Genomic DNA, 26,964 nt, shown 5'->3' on the forward strand with positions numbered 1-26,964 from the left:
TGAGACAATATCTCAAAAATTATTTTGTTGCTAAATATTGCTAAAACACATGTTATCTGGCCTTCTGTACTGTAATCCTTTTTGAGGCAGTGTTCATGTATCAGACAGGCATCCAATTTGTTATGTACTGGGGGTGACTTTGAACATCTGATCCTCCTACCTTCACCTCTCAAATGCTGAGACTTTAGGCACAGCCCCTTACCCAGTCTTATATGGTGCTGGAGACTGGAGACAACGGTTTGTTCATAACAGGCATGCCCAGCGCTCAGCTCATTTCTAGGATTTTGGTGCTCCAAACTTATAATAACATTTCTGCTTTGAACAGAAATAATTGCCTTCATTAGAAATGAGCATGCTTGGGGAAATCATGTGCATACTGAGATGATCTTGGAGAGACTCAGGACGGACTCTTACTGAGTCGTAGCCCTGACACATCAGGAGTGGATTAAAGAGTCTCCCCATAGTGACAATGACATGGGTCTAGCTTTCTTGGCCCTGGGAGGTGAGCAGAACGGGGCAAGACTGGTAACTGTATTTGAAGTAAAGTCACATTTGCTGATGAAGATCCAAAAAGTGAAAGGGACAATGAATGTGTATATAAACTACTGAAAATGTTAGCTTAGGCCAAGATACTGAGTCTTTTTTAACACTGGATATGTTTTTAAGCTATAGTGACAGATCCATCTATAGGAAAGGTGCCTGATAAGGGCTTCCTTGCAAATCTAGACATGTGCAGCTATTGAGCAAAGGGGTCAAGACCAGGCTGGTGAAACCCACAGAAACTGCTAACTTGAACAAGGGGGAACTCTTGAACTTCCGACTGATGGCTGGAGGGTGGGGAGCAGCATGGGACTGATCCAGACCCCCTGAATGTGGGTGTCAGTGAGGAAGCCTGGCCAATATAGGGCCTTGGGCAGTAGATCAGTATTTATCCCTGGCACACAAATGGACTTTGGGTTCCCCTCCCATAATGAGGGATTGCTCTCTCAGCCTCGACTCTCGGGGAAGGGCCTAGGCCCTGTCCTGAACGAAATGACAGACTCTGGATATCCCCATGGAGGGCCTCACCCTCCCTGGGGAATGGAGTGGGAATTGGCTGGGGGGCTGGAGGGCGGGCCGGTGGGGAGCAGGGGAGGAGGGGAGGGAGAGGGAGCTGGGATTGACGGTGAAACAAGCTTGTTGCTAATTTAAAGAAAAAAAAGAAAAGAAATTGTCTTGCTGGGTTTGATTTCCACTTTCGAAGCAAGTGTGTTACCTGGCTGAGACCATATTCAAAGGCTGGGTGGATTGATCCCCTGCAAGACACTTGAAGGTTAAGTAACTGCGGATCTCCACTAATCTGGCTAAGCTGCTGCTGTTAAATGTCGGCCGGCATCCCGGGGCACCAGCTTCTACATGCTCCTGATTGACCACTTACCTTTTGCTCAGCTGGCCACTCTGGAGCTATGCGGCCCTTTGCATGGCTGTGCCTTCTGCTTGGCTTTCTGGGAGGAGTGAGCTGTACCTGTCCCTCTCAGTGTACCTGTGATCACCACGGCAGAAATGATGGCTCAGGATCAAGGTATGTCCCTCTCTTTGCCATTGAGTGTTCTGATTGTCCTGGTAAAAAGGACCCAAACCAGTCAGCCTAATTTTATGAAAGCAAATCATTTATTAAAAATCAGGGGAAGTTTCCATGAGATTTGGATCAGCTTTTATTAGCTGGTTGCCCACTGCCCTATTATTTTTATTGTGAGAAACAGTTCGGCTCCCAGAAGCCTGAAAAGGTTCTCTGAAATTCCAAAAGCACTTTCTGTCTTGCAAAAAAATATTTATTACACTCATTTGCACAAACCACCCCTTGGTGATCAATGCTCAGTGTGGGGGTAGGATGGGGTTGGGGGGCAGGCTTGTTATAGAAAGGACGAGATCGAGGCTGGGTAGGAGCTGCAAGCTTATACATGCTATCTGCTATCTGAGTGTCCCAGTTCATCTGGGGCTATTTTATGCTAACAACTTGGCAGGAGGAAGGACAAGAGTGAAGTTGGTAAGGTTAATAATTAGTTTTTTTATTTGAATGGAATTTACAAAAGTAAAGATGTTTGGAAAATACCACCTGTTGCAGATATTGTAGGACCTCATAGAAGTTATCAGGCTTTTGCATTGCTTTAACCTAGTAAGAATTATAATTTGTTTATGAGAAACATGAATCCTTTTACATGTAAGTAAATGGAAACAGACTCTTGTTAGCCAGGCACAGTAGACTCTGGTTTTTTTAAGAAAAACGGATTATTGGGACTTTGATAGTTGAAATAAACAATGAGTTTCTGAAACAAAGTTTAATAGAAGAACAAAAACAACTTAAATCTAATAATAATTATAGCTCGATGGTACAGCACTTGCCTGGCATGTCTAAGGACATGTGTGTGTCTCCCAGCACAGCAATGCTTATGATGATGCTGATGATGCTGATGATTGTGATGGTGACAGTGATGGTGACAGTGATGATGATGGTGATGATGATGGTGACAGTGATGATGATGGTGACGATAAGAATGTCAGTACCAATAAAACTTATTTGTGAATAGTTTTATTTAGCCCACCCTTGGTACCCTTTGAGACATTCCCTGAGAGGTAAAATGCCTGTTTTCCCAAAGACTTACAGCAATCCATGATCAGGCCAGGGGACTTCTTAGGAAATTGTCAGAATGTTTTGTTCTCCATGGTGGCCCCATTATGGTGGGTTTTTTTTACAAAAGCCACAGAACGTTATGCCTGAAGAGACCCCTCCAAGGATTCAAGTTCAATGCCTGCCAAGTGTAAGCCAGGAAACAGAACTGCACAGGGACAAATGACTGATTCATCCAGGGTCTCAACACCCGGTGGCGCAGTCACTGAGCTGACCACGGTGTGGTGGCTCCAGCTGATGACGCAGCTTCTTCCTATGATAGTGCATTGAGACACTCAAGGGCTGGAAACTGCTGCCATCTAGTGCAAAGCAACTTCCTATGATAGTGCATTGAGACACTCAAGGGCTGGAAACTGCTGCCATCTAGTGCAAAGCAACTTCCTATGATAGTGCATTGAGACACTCAAGGGCTGGAAACTGCTGCCATCTAGTGCAAAGCGACTTCCTATGATAGTGCATTGAGACACTTAAGGGCTGGAAACTGCTGCCATCTAGTGCAAAGCGACTTCCTATGATAGTGCATTGAGACACTTAAGGGCTGGAAACTGCTGCCATCTAGTGCAAAGCGACTTCCTATGATAGTGCATTGAGACACTTAAGGGCTGGAAACTGCTGCCATCTAGTGCAAAGCGACTTCCTATGATAGTGCATTGAAATACTTAAGGGCTGGAAACTGCTGCTATCTAGTGCAAAGCGACTTCCTATGATAGTGCATTGAGACACTTAAGGGCTGGAAACTGCTGCCATCTAGTGCAAAGCGACTTCCTATGATAGTGCATTGAGACACTCAAGGGCTGGAAACTGCTGCCATCTAGTGCAAAGCGACTTCCTATGATAGTGCATTGAGACACTCAAGGGCTGGAAACTGCTGCCATCTAGTGCAAAGCGACTTCCTGTGATAGTGCATTGAGACACTTAAGGGCTGGAAACTGCTGCTATCTAGTGCAAAGCGACTTCCTATGATAGTGCATTGAGACACTTAAGGGCTGGAAACTGCTGCCATCTAGTGCAAAGCGACTTCCTATGATAGTGCATTGAAATACTTAAGGGCTGGAAACTGCTGCTATCTAGTGCAAAGCGACTTCCTATGATAGTGCATTGAAATACTTAAGGGCTGGAAACTGCTGCCATCTAGTGCAAAGCGACTTCCTATGATAGTGCATTGAGACACTTAAGGGCTGGAAACTGCTGCCATCTAGTGCAAAGCGACTTCCTATGATAGTGCATTGAGACACTTAAGGGCTGGAAACTGCTGCCATCTAGTGCAAAGCGACTCCGAAATTTGTGATAAAGCGGTGAACGAAAGAAGTACCGCAGAGACCGTTCACGGTTCCCTGCGGGCTACTAAAGCAATCAAAAGGAGGAGCCTGCCGCCAAGGCCTCGCGTCTCTACACTGCTTTCCCTGTTCACGTTACCGGCTACTTTTTAAATTCCCGGGCTTGCTGCGATGTTTCCATGATGGTCATTTTATTGTCATGTATCCCAATTTTGAATGTTATTTTCTTTTTAAAACTGCTTACTCACTTTGAGCAATTCAGATGGGTGTGGAGAATGAGTAATTAGTTCTTCAGACTGGAACAAATCTAAGATTTGAGATTCTTCCCATTTAAATCCACACTTAGGACAAATTTTTTTAAACCCTATTTTATTCATGCTAACAAACAAGTTCACAGCATGGTTTCTTCAAGGACGCTTCAGTTAGTCACTGCCAACAGGAACACATTTTGTTTCTGGTCTAATCCTTGGGCAGAAAGTGATGTGCAGATATTTGATCCTACCCCCACACACATAAATGGTTCGCTCATAAAAGGATCAATTGTGATACGTGTTTTTAAAGACAGGCTTACATATATCCGTGGCTAGTTTGGAAGTGTCCATACCTCAGGATACCTTGAATGTCTGATCCTCCTGCCTCTGTCTCCTGACTGCTGTGACTATATGTGCGTGCCATGCCTGCTTTATTGTGTGCTGGGGCTCTAACTCAGACTGGTGCATGCTAGGCCAACGACTTATGACTGAGATGCACCCCAATTCATGGTTTTGAGGAATTCTTTTTTAAATCTTTTTTTAAAGTTTATTTATTTATTATGTGTGTCAGAAGAGGGCACCAGAGCTCATTACAGATGGTTGTGAGCCACCATGTTGCTGGGAATTGAACTCAGGACCTCTGAAAGAGCAGCCAGTGCTCTTAACCTCCGAGCCATCTCTCTAGCCCTTGAGGGGATTCTTTTAACATTAGTTATTTCTTAAAGCCAAATCACTTTGGAGTTGGACAGAAGTGGGTAGTATCCTACTGGCTGCATGACATTAAGAAGATATCTATCATTGGTGGGTACAAATTATTAGATGTTTAACAGGTTGTTGGTAATAGCAGCAAATGCTGACCGAGAACTTACATGCCAGGAAGACATAGAATGGATTTTATATCCATTAAAATCAATCGTCATAATATGACAATGTGAAGTGGCATTCCCTGGCCACAGAGAGGGCAGAAGAACCCAGCTTTATTCTATCTGCCTCTTTGGACATGTGTTACGGTTAATAAAGAAATGGGTGGGATCTGTGTTTCAAAGGCCTAGAATGAAAGACCCTCCATAAATATCCATTGATACCATGAAATTGCTCATATTTGATCAACTTCACTGTGAAAATGGCCATGTTGTATAGTTCAATTTAATGGTTGCCATGTTATGATGATGGTGATGAGAGAGATGATGATGACATAGCATTATTGATAAATAGGTTTTTAAGACTAAACACATGGGCTGGGCGTTGGAGGCAGAGGCAGGCAGATCTCTGTGAGTTCGAGGCCAGCCTGGTCTACACAGCGAGTTCCAGGATAGTCTCCAAAGCAATACAGAGAAACCAGAGAGAGAGAGAGAGAGAGAGAGAGAGAGAGAGAGAGAGAGAGAGAGAGAGAGAGAGAGAGAGAGAGAGAGAGAGAGAGAGAGAGAGAGAGAGAGAGAGAGAGAGAGAGAGAGAGAGAGAGAGAGAGAGAGAGAGAGAGAGAGAGAGAGAGAGAGAGAGAGAGAGAGAGAGAGAGAGAGAGAGAGAGAGAGAGAGAGAGAGAGAGAGAGAGAGAGAGAGAGAGAGTAAACAAATGTTTTGTAAAAAGCTAGTAGGGAATGAAAAAGCTGATACATGTTCTAGATAAGGCTTTATTTTAAAATGAGTCTTGGAGAGTAGATCTTGAATTGCTCTTATGACTCTAGGTCAGTCTTGTGTAACGACCTGGACATGAACGAAGTCCCTACAAACTTCCCTGTGGACACTGTGAAGCTTCGAATAGAGAAGACTGTGGTCCAACGGATCCCCGCAGAGGCCTTCTACTACCTGGTGGAGCTGCAGTATCTCTGGCTGACTTACAATTCAGTGGCCAACATAGAACCCAGCAGTTTTTATAACCTAAAGCAGCTGCACGAGCTGCGTTTGGATGGCAATTCTCTGATTGCTTTTCCTTGGGCATCTCTGCTGGACATGCCCCATCTGAGGATACTGGACCTGCATAATAACAGGATAACCCATGTGCCAAATGAGGTTGTAAGGTATCTGAAGAACCTTACTTACTTGGATTTGTCAAGCAACAGACTAGCCACACTGCCACCAGATTTCCTGGACAGCTGGTCCCATTTAGCTGTGACACCTTCTAGAAATCTGGAACTTCCTCTGAGAAGAATTATTCTTGGTAAGCTCACAAGCATCTTATGTGTAGGTACCTTGTTATGCATGCTTTTAGTAGTGTGTGTGTGTGTAAAACTGAGAATTGTAGCATTACTTGCTCATTGAGACTGCCAGCCTGCAAATAACAGCATTATTATTATTATTATTATTATTATTATTATTATGAAAGTTTGGTCTTTAGCTTAGGCTTGTCCCCAACAAGCTCTGGTAACTCGATTTAACCTGGTTCTATTAATCTACATCCTGCCATGTGGCTCGGTTACCTCTCTTCTGTTCCATATGTCTAACTTCTTGAGAGTCTCACGGGAGCCTGGCTGGCATAATCCCCATGCCTAGATTCCTTCTTCCTTTCTCTTCCTCTCTCTCCCCAGAAATCCTGCCTGTCCTCTCCTACCTAGGTATTGGCCATTCAGTTATCTTACTAACCAGAAGGTGCCGTTGACAGAGACACATCTTTACAGTGCACACAAACATTCCACATTTCCCTCTTTTTGTCTAAATAAAAAGGGAAGGATTTAACTCTAACACAGTAAAACAATATATTATAAGAACAGTTATCAAGTATTGTCTAAACAAAAAGGAAAGGCTTTAACTTTAAGATAGTAAAACTATGTACAATAAAAACTATTATCAGGTAAGAATTACATTCACAATGCCCCATCCATATGTATTTGGCAATTTCGGAGAAAGCACTGTATTATCTGTCCTATCTTAGTGAGTCTAAAGTTTTATACCTAAACTGTTTTCCACCATAACTTGTATTACCATCCTAAAAATATGTTTTAGGCCTTAAAATATCTTCTGAGATAAACAAAATAAGCTTTTATGTCTCTCAGCCTTATAAACTCCATATCTCTTTTATAAGTTTCTTTTTTTAATTTGGTAACAAAGAAAACGGTATAACTATCTAGTCTTCAGCCCTCACCAGAGACCTAGGAAGGATATAATATTACCTGAGTAAGCAGGAAGTGCAGAGCAAGCAGCTTCCAAAACTATAGAGATGACAGAAACAACTGACTATGTGGACAGTCACCCAAGATTCCTCTGCAATGTTGGGGCATCTGTCTTTGGCCTGCAGGCCTAGAATATTTGACAGACTTTTTTTAAGCAGGAATTTTGGAGAACTGTTCTATTTTGTCTTAGCAAAGTCAGCAGTTTCCTTCATTTGTGTCCTGCCTGTCCAATTTGGGCAGCATACTGTCAGCAGTTGAGGAAAAGAATGTTTCTTGTTCAAATGGATAGCTTAGCCACACGAAAGCAAACTCCATATGGAAGATCTTCAATTCCCATCATCTTTTTTGAAACAGATGGGTGCTGCCAGGAGCAAATGTATCTCACTGTCAGGAAAAGCCTTATGCTATTAAAACATCTTAAATGCCATATTCTGTAGCTCTCTGAAGTGTTTGAAGACCACCTATCTATCTGAAATGTATCTGTCTGACCTTGAAAATATATAACATGCCACAAATTTGTTTGTTAGGTGACTAACTACTAACATGCATTTCTTAATTATCTTAAATAGTTTATACTAACTACTAACATGCATTTCTTAATTATCTTAAATAGTTTATAATAATAGCTTTCAAGGACTATAAAAATACATTATATTGTTAAATGAGCTGTGTAGATACAATAACTTAAACAAGAGTAGAAACATATATACAGTATAACAAAAATAACCTTAAATTTGTATCAGTATATAAAATATACCAATGTAAAATATTTAAGACATGTAGTTGATTTTTAGTTTGAAAGTAGATTCTATAATCTACTCTTTTATCCTAACATTTCTATATCCCCTTTTATTCTTTTCCGAATGAGACCCCTGAATCTAATCTCTTTTTTATCAGCTTTTTCCCTGACCATAACCAACAACAACTTGTAACCAACCCCCTAAAACAACGGTAAGCATCCATAATCCATTGAATGACCAAAAATCACCCATCCCACCCCTTGAGAATGTGGGAATTGTGTTCTTAAAATTACTTCCTGTTGTCTGAGAGTGACGGCATCTGTAGGGGACCCTGAGAAAACTGAGGTAAAGATTAAGTCCTGGGAGAACTAGCTGTTACCCAGTCTCAGTCTGATGGGAAAATGCAAGGCTTATCTGAAGTCCTGACCTAGTAGTCTATGAGGCTGGGCCATCTTAGCTAATGACCTTGAAATTGTCCTGAGCAGTTTGTAGTCCAAACTAGATCTTTGGTTTGCCAGATTAGTGGTGTTACCACAATCCAGGTGCATTCATTGTTGTAGGCTCCATCATCTTCTTAGAGTCCTCAAAGGTCACTGCCTGGAATGGTCACAGGTCACTGTAGAAAACAAACATTTCAGGTGTCATATGTAGCAGATCTCAGGGAGTTTAAAGGACCACAATCTATTAAATACACCTGGGGTACACAAGCTTCCTAATTACCTGCTTCAGACTCAAGCTGGAAATCACATATAGGAAGCTAAAAGAAGCCTATTTCTGGAATTGATATTCTATATGACCATTAATATCATGACAGAAAGTTTAACATATATACATATATGTTTATTATTAGTATATATAATTATTAATATATACATATATTAATCTTTTTTTCTGAGACAGAGTTTCTCTGTATTGTTTTGGATGCTGTCCTGGAACTCGCTCTGTAGACCAGGCTGGCCTCGAACTCACAGAGATCCACCTGCCTCTGCCTCCTGTGTGCTGGGATAAAAGGCGTGTGCCACCAACACCCGGCTATATATATGTTAATCTTATAGTTTAGAGATAATATTTATACCTTCAGAAAAGTGTTAAGGAGTCAAAATAAAAGAGTGCCAGATGGAGAATTTATTTTATTTTATTTTTTTGGTTTTTTGAGACTCTGTATTGCTTTGGAGGCTGTCCTGGAACTCTCTTCTGTAGACTAGGATGGTCTCGAACTCACAGAGATCCACCAGCCTCTGCCTCCCAAGTGCTGGGATAAAAGGCGTGTGCCACCAACGCCCGGCTCAAAGCATTTATTAAGTTATTCTTTTATCAGTAAAAACTCAGGCTTCAGATGTTGAGGTAAAAAACCTGACTGATCAGAGAAGCAGTGCAGAAGTGACCTCTCTCTCTCTCCTTCCTAGATCCAAAAGGACCAAGCCTCTCTCTAAGCCCCTCCCTACTAGTTCCTGTGTCTCTCTATATGTTCTGGGTCCTCTCAAACATCTATGGCTAATTTTGATCAACTAGTAGCTAGCTCCATTCTCTGATTCAAGATAAACTTTATTGCCAGTCTTGGGAGTGTCAGGAGTGTGATCAAAATATCCCACAACAAAGACTCTAACCTAGGGCCTTGTACTTGCTAAGCATATAAGCATATATATCACTGAGCCACGCCCCCAGCCTGAATTCAGTTATCTACGTTGAATTACATTTTTTTTCTTTAAGATGCAATGGCTGTGCAAGCGAGCATGTAGGGAACACAGGGAGAAAGCACTTCACAGACTGAGTGAGCCTGCTCTCAAGCTGAGAGAATTTACACCCGACCTGCTCATGGGATCACAGTAGTCTACACACTGCTACTCTCTGTCTGCTGCTCTCATTGCCTTTTCACAGGCCCTTCAGCAGGGCACCATGGCTTTCATTAAATCGGAAGAGAAATGACAGGGAAGCTTGCTGTCATCCTGGCCAGTGCTTGTTTGAGACCGAAAGCTGAGGTCTTTGAAGGAGTATCTATGGACAGGGTGTCTTTTCTATCTCTATAAGCGACAGAAGACCACAGCTTTGTCTATTCAATCTGACTTGCTAAAATGTACTTTTCACCCATCAAAAAACGGTATTGTCAATCCTCAACCCATGACCTCTGGCCATTGAAGAGGTCATTGCTCTCTGAAAATTGAGAATAATTTTTAATATACTAGTATGTCCTTGGCCAGTGAAACGACATACTAGTTTTGGGAAGGAAGAGGCAATACAGGTGCTGAATTTATGTCACACACCATTACCAACAGTTTCACATTCTCAGATACTTATTGAATTAAATTGTAAGTGAAATAAAAGGCATTTTTAAATTTTTTGAGAATTTTTGATGAGAAGGTACTGAGATGGGACCAATCTGGAGCTAGCATCGACTTAGTTTAGGTAAAAAATACATTTGGTCCAAATGAAACTGGGAACATGAGTGTAAGAGGCAGGTAGGATGATGAAAACTCATGTTCCGTTCACTGCTTGTCTAACTGTACAATATGTTTTTGAAGAATAAAAGTATGTTGGATGAGTTGGGGAAGCAAGTCTTAGTTACACTTAACAGATATTTGTAGAGTCCCTATTATGTACATTAGGAGGTACCTGTTCGCAGTGTGGGGTTATGTATTTCAGCCACCGACTTGATCCTTATAAGACAGGTTAATTGCTAAAATTTAAATGAGATTTTATTTTGCTTCTTAAGAAGTTTCTTGGAAAATAAATTTTGGCTGTGACAGAATTAACTATTTTAACTTGGAGACGAAAATAACATACAATTACTAAAACGCTATTAATATTAGTTACTTACTATGAAAAAGCAACTAATAGACTATTAGTATTTTTCACTTGTGTATTAAATCTGTCTGGGCACTCAGGGATCCAACAGGGCTTTGAAATGCCAATATCTGTAGAACATTCACCAAGTAGCTTTATCCGTGTGGTAGTTAATCTCTATTTTCAAATGGTTTAGAACCACTGTGGAAACTAACTCGGAGTGTGTCGGGGAGGTGTTTCCAATGAAGTTTAGCTGAGGAGGGAATAGTGTCACTCTGAATGTGGTGACACTATCAAGTGGCCTGAGGCACCAGGCGAACAGAAAGGAGGGAACAGGCACCAGCAACCATCTCATGTCTGCCTCCTGACTGGATACTTTGTGACTCCCTGCCTTTTGCTGCCGTGAGTTTTCCATCATGATAGACTGTAGCCTCATGCTGTGAGCCCGGGGAAGCCTTTCCTTTCTTAAGTTGCTTTGGCATAGCAATGAAAAGGGAACCAGTGTAGAAGACCAGTACCGAGAGTGGGGTTGTTGCTGTGATAAGCTGACGGTGAGCTTCACAGGCCCCGGAACTGGTTTGCAGGGCTGCCTGGTGCTGTCGGAGCCCAGATGACTTGGTCAGGAGTCTTAGATGCTGGGTATTGAGCTGTGGCCCACAAATGCAGCCACTCCCATAATAAAGACATGAAATACTTTTAAATGAATGAATGATTGATTCAACCATCACACCCCACCCTTCATTCTTATCTCATAATGCAAATGCAATTAGTTCATCTCTAGAAGTCCCTGAAATCTCTAACAGTCTCAACACTTGTTCCAAAACCCACAGACACTTCTGACACTTAAGGCAATCTCTTAAATGTGTACCCACTTGTTAAAATACAAACAAATTATATACTTCTAATAGCCAGCTGCGTGGAGTAAACATTCTTATTCCACTGGAGAAACAGACATATAGGGCCAAAGCCAGACCAAAGCCTGGGAGGGTAGATATTGAACATCCAACTCCTATGACTGCAATTGCTGCTGTTAGTAGGTTCTACATATGCCCATTCTTCCGGTCTTGGATCTAAGCTTATAAGGACCTTTGTCAGGACCATTTTATAATGTGTAACAGATGAAGATGTCAGACACAGTGAACCCCTTGCCTGATTCACTCACCACACAGTGGGCACGCTGGGCCGGGAGTCTGGCTCCTGTGGGCCCAGGGCCCATTCCTCTTCCCATTGCTCTGCGGTGTGGTACAGAATGTATGCTCATTTGGCTGACCTTTTTAGATTATGTGTCTGTTTAATTAAAAGTAAAAACAGGTAGGGACAAACTTTCAGTTGCTCTCTCCCATCTATATGAGTAAAAACACCAACTTAGAACATTTTAATGTATCAATAAAATCCCAAGCTAGAGTCATGTGAGTAAACACTTAAATTAAGTATGGAATTCAAGTTTAAAACAGCTAAATTTCCAAACAGCAAGCATTTCCACCAGCACATATGTAAAGATACCCACTGCTTACCTTAGAGGGAAAAACTCCCAGTTGGAAGGGCACCAAATGCTTCATTCGGTGTTTTCTCATTGGTACCCAAATTTGCTCACTGGTAAACATAGTTAATGGAATTTGCCCGAAAGGCAGGGGCAGCCTGAATGTTTCCACAGATTTCCCCAAAGGCATTAATTTAGTTCAACACCATTTCCCAATGCCTGTGGGTACACCCTGCCTTCTTGCCAGGTCACAACAGCCTCAGGAGGTAGGTTTATAATTGTCGCCACTCTCTTTTATAGTCGGGAGGGAGACATAATCAAATCTCAAACTTATAGTTCATCTCCAAAGACATCATTTGTCTTTTATAAGCTTCTTTTTTTAACTGAGGGACTGAGATATGCTTTGTACATTGTGAAATGCAAGGTCTGATGGACACAATTCGGTAAATTCTTACAAATGCATACCCTTGAGAATGAACCCTTCATCACCTAACACAGCCCCTATTTTGGTCTCTTGCGCCACTTCCCAGTGACACTCGAGTGCTGTGTAGCCATTGTGTTGATTTCCATCACCTGCTCTAGCATGCTGCGGGATTGCTTGGCTTCTTCAGCGGGATTGCTTGGCTTCTTCAACTCAGCAGCGTGTTTCAAGGCTGCCTCGTGTCATTTCACCGGCCAGCCGTTCCTTATTGCAGAAGTCACTGTATGAACCAGTTATTCAGCCTGTCCCTGATTGTTGGACACGTTTACTCTTTCCAGTTTGGGCTTTTGTGAGTTTGACTCTATTTAAATACTTTCATACAAAGGGTTTTTTCTTCTGGTGTTTATTTTTCTTTCTCTTGAATAAGTTCCTAAGATCAACCTTGCTGTGCTGAAGGATTGCTGATCATGTGAGTTTTAAAGAGACTGTTCATTTCCCAAAGGGTGTATATAGCACTTTGCACTGTCCCTAGTCCTTGTGACAGCCTGGTTGTTCCGTATCCTCCCCAACACTTCACGGTGTCAAGTCTTTTCATTTCAGCTCTTCTGGGGAGTCAACAGACCAATCAGGGAGCTGAATCATTTTGCTTTATCTTAGTGACTAATGATGTCAACTAGGCTTCCATTTTCTCCACAGCCATTTGTACATAGTTCTTCACGAACTATCTATTCAGGTCTTTTTGCCTATTTTAAAGGATCGTTTTCCATTTTTCTCTTTACTACTGAATGTATGTCTCTAATATTTTATGTGAATTACAAATGCTTTCTTTAATTCCGGCTTACCTCCTCATTTTTGACATAGTGTATATGGTAAGAAATATTGAAATGTTGGTAGCATGTGGTTTGTTATTATTTTACCCTTAGTGTTTTTTGAGAACCCTTTAAGAAATACCCACCCCCCACAAGATCACAGAGGGACTCTGCTGTCTTTCTGGGCAGAACACTTAAGCTGGGTTTTTAACATTATGACCACATCTTTTATGCTTGTGACTATGATCCCCCTCAAAACAGTCTCGTAAAAGGTGCAAAGCAGGAGTTGTGTTGTACTATTTCTCAAGGTCTGGTTGCTCCAGCAAACGTCACGTGTAGAAGAGGCTCTCCTTCCACACTACACGGCTGCACAGCACAGTTTCTACAAAGTTTAACAGGGCCTCAGCTACGCTTTGAAGGGTTAGGGTTTGCAGCATAGGCTTTGAACAAGAATCTGTTTCTGACCCCCACACACATGTGCACAAAGAGCCTAATTAACCCAACTGTTCTGATGCATGAAAATATTAAACCCTCTTTCAGAAGGCGTGAAGTAGCACTCAGGGCCCCATTCAAGAACGGTCATGAAATTAATTAATGCAAATCACTGTGATTGTGATTGGTGTGTTTCTTTCAAAGAATGGGAGTAATAGTTTTTAACCTTGGTGACTTCTTGTACCTGTGTCCCTGTGAGGAAAAACACAAGGTGGATGAATGAACGAGGTCAGTTCTTGTAAAACTATTTTTATTCACATCTTAAAAATTGTACTTTGACCTTAGATGATTCAAAACAGGAACAAATAGGCTTCATGTTTTTGAGGAATTTAAAAATCTGTCCTCTTGGTTTATATAGCTTTTATATGAAACCAGTAAAATTGATTTTTAATTTTTTCATAGCTGACAGATTTTAATAGTTTAAGGTATACATGAAACTAGTAATGTTCTAACTCTTGAATATTTCCCTGTATAGACTTTTGTACTCAAGATAGATGTTGCTGCATTGATGCTTTTGCTTACAGATAGCAACCCTTGTAGCCACTACCCACAGATGTAGATGGTTTTGGTTGGCAGAATTGAATTATGGTAGACAGCTTATTAGATTAAGAGACTAAAAAAATGTGGGGTTAGTCAGGACTCTTTGTGACTTAAGAAGTCACAGTAGTAATCTCCTTGTGCTTTAGTCTCTTCTGGCGTGGAATGAGAAGCATAACGTCTACCCGAGGTGGCAAAGAGCTGAACATCACAGCAGACTAGCATTCTGGATGCTTTAAGATCTGGATATGAGTTCAAATCCTGCCTGCCCAGTCAAGTATCCTTAGACAGCGTTTACTGAGGCCTGGTTTACTTTTCCTTAGGAGGGTTGTGCTGCTGTGAGAACTAAGGTTGGTTAGGGTTCTCATTGCACAGTTTGTTGAATGCTGCTTCCCGAGTGTCTGTGAGCACAGGTGAGAACCCATGCTCCCTTCTAGACTGTGCTCTCTGTGTGAAGATTTTTGCTAAAGAAAAATTACTGCAAGGTAAGAATCCTCCAAGAGCAAAAGGCAGGCATACTCATGACCAGTGCAACAAAGATAGTTATCCTCTACACAGCTGGGATTATCAGTCTTTGAACTCTGGCCAAAGTTCCATAACATAGGCTGACTTTCCAGGACTAAGAGATTTCTCAGGGTGTGGTTCTCAGTGTGAAAATCAGTAAAATCCTGGGCAAACTGGGATGGGTACTCATCTTGAGTTGGGATAAAATCTTGGTGTCTTTACAGTGAGTGCTTGCCAAGTGCAATATTTAACATGTGGGGGAGTATTAGTGAAGGAAAACGGCCAGCATTGCCAGCCAAGGAGTTTTTAAACGAAAGCACTCCGCTGTTCTAGGAAATGATGACTGAACTGTTGGGCGGGTTAAACATTCATTTCAAAGTCAAATAATGGACTAGCAGGGGCTACAGAGATAGCTCAGCAGTTAAAAGCGCTTGCAGTGGATCCAATTCCATTTCCCAGAGCCCGTATAGAGCAGCTCACAATCACCTGTACCTCCAGTTTCAAGTGATCTGATGCCCTCTGGCCTCCGTGCACAGCTGCACACATATGATGCACATAAACTCACACAGGCACACATTCATAAATTATATATATATATATATATGCTGACTGTGATGAGCAGTTTTATTTTATGTTTTTTATAGATTTTATTTAAATTAAAAACAATCTTATTTTACATATCAATCCCAGTTCCCTCTCCCTCCCATTCTCCCATGGCCCCCACCAACTCCCCCATCCTATCCCCCATCCACTCCCCAGGGAAGGTGAGGCCTTCCATGAGGGATCATCAAAATCTGTCGTTTGGGGCAGGGCCTAGGTCCTCCCCCGTGTATCTAGGCTAAGAGAGTATCCCTCCATGGGAAATGGGCTCCTGAAGTCCATTCATGCACTAGGGATACTTCCTGGTTCTACTGCCAGAGGCCCCATAGACGACCCAGTGCTCCTAGCTGACACCCACGTTCAGGGGACCTGGTTTGGCCCTATGTTGGTTCCCCAGCTGTCAGACTGGGGCCCATGAGTTCCCACTTGCTCAGGTCAGCTGTTTCTGTGGGTTTTCCAAGTGTGGTCTTGACGCCTTTGTCACTCCTCCCTCTCTGAAACTGGATTCCAGGGGGTTGACTCAGTGCTTGGCTGTGAATCTCTGCTTCTGCATCCATCAGCTACTGGATGAAGGCTCTAGGATGGCGTTGGGGCCCAGATATGAAATTTCTGTTATGGGCCTCAGTTCAATTCCAGGAGCTCAAACTCTCCTATTGTCTTTTAGATGTTGGCTGGTTACCTCCAGATGGCCTGGCCACAGTGGAGAATGTGTTCTAGTTTGTGTAGCAATAGACCTAGGCCCCATAACCATCATGAGGGCTAGTGGGGCGTGCCTGGGGACCAGTAAGACATGCCTGAAGACTGGTGAGATGTGCCATTACAGAAAGTTTGAGGACTTGTGTATGTGCATTTCAGGACCATCTCTAGAGTTAAAGGAAGTGTTTTCTAGTCAGTCCTATATACACAATGATAGATGTCTTCTGCCAGTACCCCTGCTTTTAGAAAGCTATTTAAGAGACTGCTTGAATAAACTTGTGTCTCCAGTATGGACTGAGAGCCCTCCTGAAATGACAAGGTGTCTCTGTCTCATCCTTAACGCTGTTGGGTAGCTAGGTCTTCCCTGATCCACACTCCCCCTCTCAGGGTCCGACCCGGGGCTGTTTGACTTGTTCTGAACACAGCCCCAAAGACATCAGTCCAGAATAGATGGACCCTGCATTGCAGGACTGATACAGGCCAGACCCCGGCAGGATGGCATTTAAGGTAGTCATCATTCTCATTATAGGGGAAGGGCATTGAAGCTAGCCTCTCCACTATTGCTTAGAATCCCAGTTGGGGTCTTCCTTGTGGATCTCTGTACAATCCCCTAGTGCCAGATTTCTCTTTAAACCTATAGTGGCTCCCTCTATTGATGTATCTCTTTTCTTGCTCTTCTCTATTCCTCTCCCCACTCAATCTTCCTGATCCCTCATGTTCTCCTCCCCCCTCTTCTCTCTTCCTTTTTCTCCTACCTCCCTCCCCCTCCCCCATGCTCTTGTCTCTCTCTGATTCACTGGGGGACTGTATATGCTTCTCTTACGGTCTTCCTTGTTTCCTAGCTTTTCTGGAGGTATGGATCGTAGGCTGGTAATTCTTTTCTCTATGTATAATACCCATATATGAGTGAGTACATACCATGTTTCTCTTTCCATGACTGGGTTACCTCACTTAGGATAGTTTCTTCTAGTTCCATCCATTTGCCTGCAAATTTCAAGATTCCATTGTTTTTTTTTCCAGCTGAGTAGTACTCCATTGTGTAAATGTACCACATTTTCTGTATCCATTCTTCGGTTCAGGGGCATCTAGGTTGCTGCCAGGTTCTGGCTATTACAAATAATGCTGCTATGAACATAGAGTTTTAAACATTGAATGTTCATCAAAATTGATAGATCTAAAACATAAAGCCCTTCATATCTTATTTCAATGTGAATAGCTTTTATATTATATCCTTATCTTTTCTCTATACTAAGGTGAATGTGTACATGTGCCATTCTGAATCTTTGGATGTTACATGTTCCTCCTCACAGTCTTGGACATGGTGACAACATAGATACAATGGGAAGCACATTACCTGTTGCACCCTGCCTTCTTCTTGCCCTTCTTCTCACTAGTGTCCTGTCTCTTAGATTAGTGAGCAGGGCCATGACCAGATGTTCTCTTTGAGAACTGAGCAGTTGAGAAGGGAGAGTCATACATTTGTTTCACTTATTTATTACTACGTGTAGCCCATGCTTCTGGAATTTCAGTTGACCTCTCACCTTTTGTGATTTGTACAAGTTTCTGGCACTATGTATACCAATGGATCCAATCAATTTGTTCAGTTGTGTAGGTCAGAGTGAAAAAGACCCAAATATTATTGGTTTAAAGGGAAAGGGTGCTGGGGATTGAACCCAGGGCCTTGAACCTAGGCAAGAGTTCTACCATGGAGCCATATCTCCAGGCTAGTTCTTTTTCTCATTGATCATATATTAGTTGTGACATGTTCAAACATACATACAATGCATTTGAATCAAATTCATCCCCAGTATGACCATCTCTTATGTACCACCCCCTTATATCTCCTTCCATACCCTCAACAGCCTTCCTTTTACTTTCATGTCTTTTTTCCTCCTTCTACAAGAAAGAAGGACGTTTGTTTTTCTGAATCTGGCTTTTTGGATGAATGCAATGAGTTCCACTTTCAGCCATTCTTCTGAAAATGACAGTTTCACTCTTCCATTAGTGTAATTAAACAGCACAACCAAAAGCAACCTGGGGAAGGAAGGGGTTCTTTCATTTTACACTTCCAGGTAAGTCCTTGGCAGGAACTCAAGAAAAGCAAGAACCTGGAGGCAGGAACTGATGCAGAGGAAGAATGCTGCTTATTGGCTTGCTCCTCCTGGCTTGCTTATTCAAGCAGGGTGGGAACCTGGAGGCAGGAAGTGAAGCAGAGGCCATGGAAGAATGCTGCTTACTGGCTTGCTCCTTGAAGCTTGCTTGTTCAGCCTGTTCCCTTACACCATTTAGTACAAGTAGACCACCTGCGGGGGGGGGCACTGCCTACGGTGGGCTGGGCCCTCCCACATCAACCATCAATCTAGAAAACGCCCCACAGGTTTGCATACAGGCATTTTCTAAGGAGGCACTTTCTCAGGAACCCACCTTTCCAGACAACTCACACTTGTGCCAAGCTGATGTAAAACTAGCTAGCATGCTGAATAAAACTCCATTGTGTGTATATGCCGCAGATTCCTTATCTATTCATCTCTTGACACCTCAGCTGATTTCTTAACTTGCCTGTGTGAATAGTAGCATGACAAATATGAGATGCAGACATCTATAGCAAGATGACTCTGATTTTTCTGGGTATATATATTCAGAGGTAGTGTAATAGGTTGGTTCAATTTTTAATTTTTTTCTGAGACAGAGTCTCACTATGTAACCTCGGCTGTCCTGGAACCTATACTCTGTGTGCCTTAGTGATAGCACTACAGATGTGTGCTACCACACACACACACACACACACACACACACACACACACACATATGCACACACACACACATATATATATATATGTATGTATAAATTTAGGATACTGACAATTTGGAATGGTTGAAATCCAGCCATTTCTTTTCTTTTTAAAAGATTTATGTATTTATTATGTATACAATGTTCTGCCTGCATGTAATCCTGCAGACCAGAAGAGGGCACCATATCTCATTACAGATAGTTGTGAGCCACCATGTGGTTGCTGGGAATTGAACTCAGGACCTCTGGAAGAGCAACCAGTGCTCTTAACCTCTGAACCATCTCTCCAGCCCCCATGCTATTTTTTTGAAGAAACCACATACTGATTTTTATAGTGACTGGGCTAATTTTATATTCCCACTGACAGAACATAAGGGGCTTTCTTCTCCTGCATTCTTCCAGAGTTTATATTTTCTTCTCTCCCCTTTCCTTTACCTCCTTTCCTGTTCCTCCCTGTCTCTCTCCCTCCCTGTCTCTCTCCCTCCCTGTCTCTCTCCCTCCCTCTCTTCTTTCCTTCTATCCTTCCTCATATTGGGAATTGAACTTAGTGTGGCAAGCATGGTAGGCAAGCTAGGCAAGGCTTCCATCGCCAGGCTACATCTTAAGTCCTTTGCCTTCTTAATGTCAGTCGTCCTGACTGGAGTGAGACAGACTGTTTCAATTTCACAGTCCCATGATGACCAAGGGTAGTAAATGTTTTTCACATTTATACTTTGTGTGCAAAGTGTTCAGATCATTTGTCAATTTCTTTATCAGATTATTTGTGCTTATGCTGCTTAGGTCTTTGAGCTCTTCATGAATTCTGATTGCTACTCCCATGTTGGATGAGTGACTGTTCAGAGTTTTCTCTTGCTCTATCAATTGCTTGTCTCTTTGCTGCTAATTGTTTCCTGCACTGTGCAGAACCTGTTAATTTGATACAATGCCCTCTGTTGGTTCTTGCTATTACTTCCACGGGTACTGGAATCCTATTCAGAAATGCATTATTTCTGCCTATATCTTGACATGTTTCCTCCAGTAACTTCTTAGTTTCAGGTCTTATATTGAAGGTCTTTGGTCTGTTTTGGAATGGTTTTTGTGCAGGCTGATGCAGAAAGATCATTTTAGAGGCTTTATGATTTAACAAATAATAATATTTATTTTTTTCTGAATTTCCTTTCTTCTAATTAAGTGAATTGTCTCCTATAAAAATCTGTGGCAGAATAGCTGCCATTATATACATTTTGGAAGAGGTTATTGAATATTACATAATGTTGTAGAGCTTTCTAGAATTAGAATTTCAGCAAGATATTAGGTTTCATAGCCACTCAGTTATTCAACATAAGAAAGAAGCTAAGAAGTCTGCTTATGGCATACAACCAGGTGAAGGAGCCAATATTAAAAGAAAAAGAGTGCAAATTAATATTAATTAGTGGACTAGTCACAGATTCACAGGATTTAATGTAAGAGGGAAGAACTCAAGGTTATTCACCCATAGGACAAAAACAAACTTCTCAAACAGGAGATTAAAAAGTAACCAGTCCTGGCTGAAGAATGAGCCCTCATGGCCTGTTGTCGCAGTACCAATAAGCAGAAGTGAAAACAGAGCCCTACAAATGGGCAGTTCAGTGTGCAGCCCTGCTAGGCTTCCATAAATCACAGTTGTGTTTTCTTCTTAGCTCAGATCCCATGCTAGCAGTGAAAGCCATAAATACAAGTTTCCAAGGCCAGCCTTCTTCTCAAGCTTTTGGCAAGGCCACTCTAGTGGCTGCAGAAAAGCATCTTTAGAGACATTTGCCTGAGAGCATTTTCGTGTTCTAAAGAACCACCTTGGGTCTCCCCGAGACTTTCAGTCTCTCTATGGACTGCTTTGCTCTGAATGCCTTGCTTAATTTGGGAATTTTCGAGAGGCTGGGAATTAGCCCAATGACTTTGGTTTGAATGGTTCTTAGGCCATGGCCTCCTTTACCAGCAAGGAGCTCCCTCCGCAGCATCAGCATCAATTATCTGCCTGGGCATTCCCTTAAGTAGAGAACACACCGTTACATAAACATGCTTTCTACTCTTCATGCTTGCCCCTGACCATGCCACTGACCTTTTTGCATTCCACAACAAGGATCTTTCTTCTGCTTTCTGATAACTGTAAGCCCATCTTCCTTAAACTTTCAATGTCCCTTGAGGGACAAATGATGGTCAGCTCACAGTTCCCAAGGCTGAGGTAGACAGGAATGAGCCCACAGCTGGAAACCTTCAGATTCTATGTCCCTTGCAGCTGGTCCCTCTTGCACTAAGATTTTGGGCACATCACCTTGGTGGCCACCATATATGCATCCATGTAAAGTCACTTTCTGGTCTTATCTCCTACTGCTGGTTCTGCTCCACTGGCCTCATTTTACTTCAGTGTGTCTTCAAGTGACACAAACAAACCCACGACCCATTCCAGGCTGAGCTAGTAAGTCTTAGCACCGTGTGATGCACTAGAGGGTACTCTCTGAGCACTCCAGGACTATGCGTCTCCATCCCTGTTCTTAATGGCATTCTGTGGTACCCGGGTTCAAATCTTGGCTACGATCTGATTAGCTATGTGATGTTAGTCAAGAGTTTAGTTCCTCTGTGCCACAATTTCTTCACCTCTAATATGGAAATAATAATAATAATAACAGCAACAATAATAGTACCGACTTCCTCACGGTTGCTGGGATTGAATGAGAGAGTCAAGGGTAGTGTTTGGAGTGGAGGTTGGGAAATACAAGTAGAAGAGGATATGCTCACCGAGGTTGCTGGCTTCCAGGGCAAAGTTGACATGCATGTGACTGTACTTTGTCCCTCCCAGATCTTCATTTGTTAGGGAGATAGTGTGGCAACGTCTGTCACAAGACTAGCTGTGTGCACATTTAATTCATCAGGATGACCCCTTTCTCTCTGCATTTTAGGTTTACAAGACAACCCTTGGTTCTGTGACTGTCACATTTCCAAAGTGATTGAGTTGTCAAAAGTCACTGACCACGCCGTTGTACTTGTTGACCCTCTGATGGTCTGCAGTGAACCCGAGCGCCTGGAAGGAATCTTGTTCCAGAGGGCGGAGTTGGAACAGTGTCTGAAGCCATCAGTGATGACCTCAGCTACCAAAATCACATCTGCTCTGGGTAGTAATGTTCTGCTGAGATGTGATGCCACTGGCTACCCCACCCCTCAACTCATGTGGACCAGATCTGACAGCTCACCAGTTAATTATACAGGTATAATTAGAAAGGATTTCATCTCATGGGCTTTGTGCAAATTTTTTGTTATTTTGTTTTTCAAGACAGGGCTTCTCTGTAGACCCAGCTGGCCTTGAACTCAGAAATCTTCCTGCCCCTGCCATGGAGTGCTGGGATTAAAGGCATGTGCCTCCACACCCAGCTTTATTTTTAAATTGCTGGTTAATTCTTTTTTTTTTCCTTTTTTAAAAAATTTAAGTTAGAAACAAGTTTGTTTCACATGTCAATCCCAGCTCCCTCTCCCTCCCCTCCTCACCATCCCTTCTCATCAGGTCCCCTACCCAATCTCCACTCTGATCCCCAGGGAGGGTGAGGCCCTCCATGATGGATCTCCAGAGTCTGTCATGTCATCCAGGGTAGGGTCTAGGCTCTCTTTCAAGAGTCCAGGCTGACAGAGCATCCCTCATTGTGGGATGGGCACTCAAAGTCTATTTGTACACCAGGGATAAATACTGCCCAAGGCCCCATAGATTACCTAGGCTTCCTCACTGACACCCACATTCAGGGGGTCTGGGTCAGTCCCATGCTGTCCACACAGCCATCAATCTGGAGTCCAAGAGCTCCCCCCTTGTTCAGGTCAGCTGTTTCTGTGGGTTAAACCAGCCCATTCTTAACTCATTTGCCCATCAGTTCTCTCTTTCTGACACTGGATTCCAGGAGTTCAGTTCAGTGTTTGTCTGTGGGTGTCTGCCAATGCTTTCATCAGTCGCTGGATGAAGGTTCTGTTTCCCAGACTCTCTGGCAATGGGATTGTATGCTGGCACTCTCCTAATTCATGTCTAACATCCATATATGATACATACCATGTTTCTCTTTTTGTGACTGGGTTACCTCACTCAGGATCGTTTCTTCTAGTGCCATCCATTTGCCTGAAAATTTAAAGATGGTTAATTCTTATCACATCAAAATTTATAGTGTTGTTTTTGTTTATAGTAGTGGGAACTGAGCCCAAGGCCTTATGCATGCTAGGCAAGTGCTTTGCCAGCAAAGTTACTCCTTTAGCCTAGAAATTCAAATAAAATTTTGTTTCAATGCTTAGAATCAAGCCCAGGGCTTTCTGTACTATATTCCTAGTTCTCTGGACACAAGGAATTTCAAGAGTACATTTTATTGATCAATATTTTCTCACTTTATATAAATACTTAGAAAGGAATTAGACCATAAAGTTATTATCTTTCCTTGTGTAGAATTTGCATGTAGAAGTAAATAAAGACTTTTGTCTTTGCAGTTATGTTAGATACATGGATTTCAAAGTGCAAAACCTTGGAAACATTTTAAAAAAGACTTTCATACAAATTTTGAACAACTCTATTTAAATACTAAATTACACAGAGAGCCTTCTATAGGGCAGAAATATAATTTTTAGAAATATTAATTATATAGACTTTTCAAACCCTGTGATAATCAGGTTCAGGCTTCAGCCTACTTAATCAAAGACAGTATTAGTCTTGGAACTCTTCAAAATGCAATTACAATTGAGGTAAAAAATAAAACTTGATGGAATAATGAAGTTATAGTCTAGCATTCCTATAGATTGCTGGTAGATGTCCCACAGTTTTAAACCACTGAGTTTGCATCCTGGCTATTGGTACCCTGCTTTATTTAATGCTACCCTTCAGAAAGCTTCTGTCCTGCTTTCAGATAAAATTTTAGTGTTTAACTAATAAATGCTGCAAATGTCTGCATATTTCTATATATTACTCTGCCAATGAGTGAGCTTATAATTCTCTAGTTTATCCTTTAATATGGGATGAATGACAGCTGGGCAGTGGTAACATATGCCTTTAAATCCAGTACTTGGGAGGCAGATGGCTGAGCTTGAGGCCAACCTGGTCTACAGAGTAAGTTCCAGGACAGTCAGAGCTACACGGAGAAACCCTGTCTCAAAAAACAAAACAAACAAAAAAGGAATGAATGGTTTAGAATAAAAGTCACAACTTCCCTATGCCACAAAATGATCTTTGGGAAATAGTTAAATCTTCTTCTTGTTTTGGGTTTGGATTTGTTTATTTTTCTGTGTAGCTCCAAGTAAAGTTTTATGATAATCATTTTGTAGATTCACAATCAAAATTGGGTGGGAACATTTTGTATTGTATTTTAAAACACTCTTATTTACATATCCATTCTCCCATTCCCTGGCCCTTCCATCCTCCCATGCTTCCCATCGATACCCCACCCACTCCCCACCCACTCTCCAGGGATAGTGAGACCCTCCATGGGGCATCATCAATGTCCATCACATCATTTGGGGGATCCCAGGCCCTCCTTTCCATATCTGGGCTGCAATAGTATCCCTCCATAGGGAATGGGCTCACAAAGTCCATTTGTGACTTAGGAATAAACACTGGTTCCACTGTTAGAGGTTCCATAGACTGCCTTGGCCTCCTAGCTGGCACCCACATCCAGAGGGCTTGGTTTGGTTCAATGCTGGTTCCCCCATTCTATGACTAGAGTCTGTGTGCTGTTCTCATTAGGTCAGGTCAACTGTTTCTGCAGGTATCTCCAATTCCATCTTGGTTCATTTGCTCATGTCTCCACCCTCTCCACAACTGGATTCCAGGAGCATGGCTCAGTGTTTAGCTGTGGGTACCTGTTTCTGCTTTCATCAGCTACTGGTTCAAGGCTCTACAAATGGTAACCAAGGTAGTCATCAATCTCATTATACGGAGAACAGGAGGACTAAGCCAGGGGAGGAATAGAAGAGAGCAATAAAGGAGATGCCTTGATAGAGGGAGCCAGCACAGGTTCTGAGAGAGTTCTGACACAGGGGAAATGGTAGGGGATCCACAGGATGACCTCAACTAAGAATCTACGCAGTGGTGGAGAGGCTGCCTTTAATGCCATTCTCTTATAATGAGATCGATGGGAGGGAGCTTTTAAGATTTTCTAATCATCTTGTTTCACAAAACACAGAGACACCGGTCTGTACTTAACCAGTTTCCTTGTATACAACTGTGTACTGCTTGGGAGACAAAAATCTACTATAACCTGGATCTCCTGACTTCCATGCTCCTCCACACACACTTTTAAGTGATCATTTCCCAAACAGACAGACCCTACAGCACTTAGCAGATCCTCGACTTCATGTGAACAATTGTTGACATTATCATCTGCCAGTAAAAGCCTACAAAGTAAGCTCCGCCCCCTTTCCTTCCTAGTTGGTGTGATTGCTCCAAGGTGTCCTTTTTTCCTCATAGAGTACTCATTTGTGGTTTGTTTTCTTTTTCTAGTAATTCAGGAGTCTCCAGGAGAAGGAGCCAGATGGTCCATCATAAGCTTGACAGGCATCTCCTACAAGGATGCTGGAGATTACAGATGTAAAGCCAAAAATCTAGCTGGGACGTCAGAAGCCGTGGTTTCTTTGACCGTTGTTGGCGCTGTTACGACCACCCTATTCCCAGACACTTCAGAAAGAAGCCCTGGAGAGCACCCGGAACAGGGTGCCCAGCCGGGAGCAGGAAGATCAACACCTCTTCCAAAGCCACGGTTGTCACCAGGGCTCTCTCCCACTTCCTCCTATTCCACTCCCTCAACTGCTCTATCTACATCCCAGTCGCCTCCTGCTTCCTTCTCTTTGCCTCCTACCTTCTCCGTTGCTTCTGCAACCACAAGTGTAAAATCCAGTCTCTCAGAAAGCATCGTCAGGTTGAGCCACCCGCCCCTTGTGCTCCACCCTGGCGGAAAAAGCAACGGAGAGTTGGAGAAGAGCGGAAGTAAGTTTCCTCCGGTCAGCGCGAGTAAGAAAGAGGAGTTGGCACTGTTGGACCAGGCAATGCCGATGGAAACAAATGTCACTATACACGACCTCAGGGTGGCCAGTGAAACTGGAGAGAGTGTGACTTTAGCATGGAACATCAGCAGCGCCACACCGGGGTCTGCTGTGACTGTGTTGTATTCTAAGTACGGAGAGAAGGACCTGCTGCTACTGAATGCAGACTACGGCAAGAACCGGGCAACCATTGATGGCCTGGAGCCCGGCACTCAGTATGTGGCGTGCGTCTGTCCAAAAGGAGTGGCTCCCCGGAAGGACCAATGTGTCATCTTTGCCACCAATGGAGTGGAAGAACGTGGCTCACAGTGGTCATTCCTTATCGTGGTGACCAGCACGGCCTGTGTTATAGTCGTGCCCCTAATTTGTTTTTTATTATATAAAGTCTGCAAACTGCAATGTACAACAGACCCTTTCTGGGAAGATGATTTAGCAAAAGAGACGTATATCCAGTTTGAGACCCTGTCGCCTAGATCACAAAGTATAGGAGAGCTGTGGACTCGGAGGCACAAAGATGACGCGGAGACGCTGCTGCTGTGCTCTCGGGCAAGCATGGACTCTCAGGGGCATTTTAAACGCGATGGCTGTAGACCAGAATATTCTTGCTGAGGCTTTGCAGGTGAGATGAATGTGAGCAAAGAAGCGAGGGTCTAGGGCTGTCCCTCTGTCCGATGACTTTGGACAGACCTTAATATCGTCTGTGAGAATCACAAATCATTTTTTGGAGCATTCTTTTTATTTAGTTGAGAAACATCTCAGCTAGAACAACAAATGACCTTGATTTTTATTACATGAAAAGACA

The 26,964-nt window shown here is 42.7% G+C and overlaps 1 protein-coding gene across 1 annotated transcript; it reads left to right on the forward strand.

The window, feature by feature from the left end:
* The first annotated feature begins 1,177 nt into the window (after positions 1–1,177).
* Lrit3 (leucine rich repeat, Ig-like and transmembrane domains 3) lies at positions 1,178–26,964 on the forward strand. The gene is made up of 4 exons (XM_021234554.2): positions 1,178–1,561; positions 5,882–6,354; positions 22,067–22,372; positions 25,624–26,964. Exons 1-4 carry the CDS (start codon positions 1,446–1,448, stop codon positions 26,769–26,771), a joined length of 2,043 nt encoding a protein of 680 aa, XP_021090213.1. The 5' UTR covers positions 1,178–1,445; the 3' UTR covers positions 26,772–26,964.

Source organism: Mesocricetus auratus, unplaced genomic scaffold, assembly GCF_017639785.1.
Source record: "Mesocricetus auratus isolate SY011 unplaced genomic scaffold, BCM_Maur_2.0 Super-Scaffold_100009, whole genome shotgun sequence".
NCBI classification, from domain to species: Eukaryota; Metazoa; Chordata; class Mammalia; order Rodentia; family Cricetidae; genus Mesocricetus; species Mesocricetus auratus.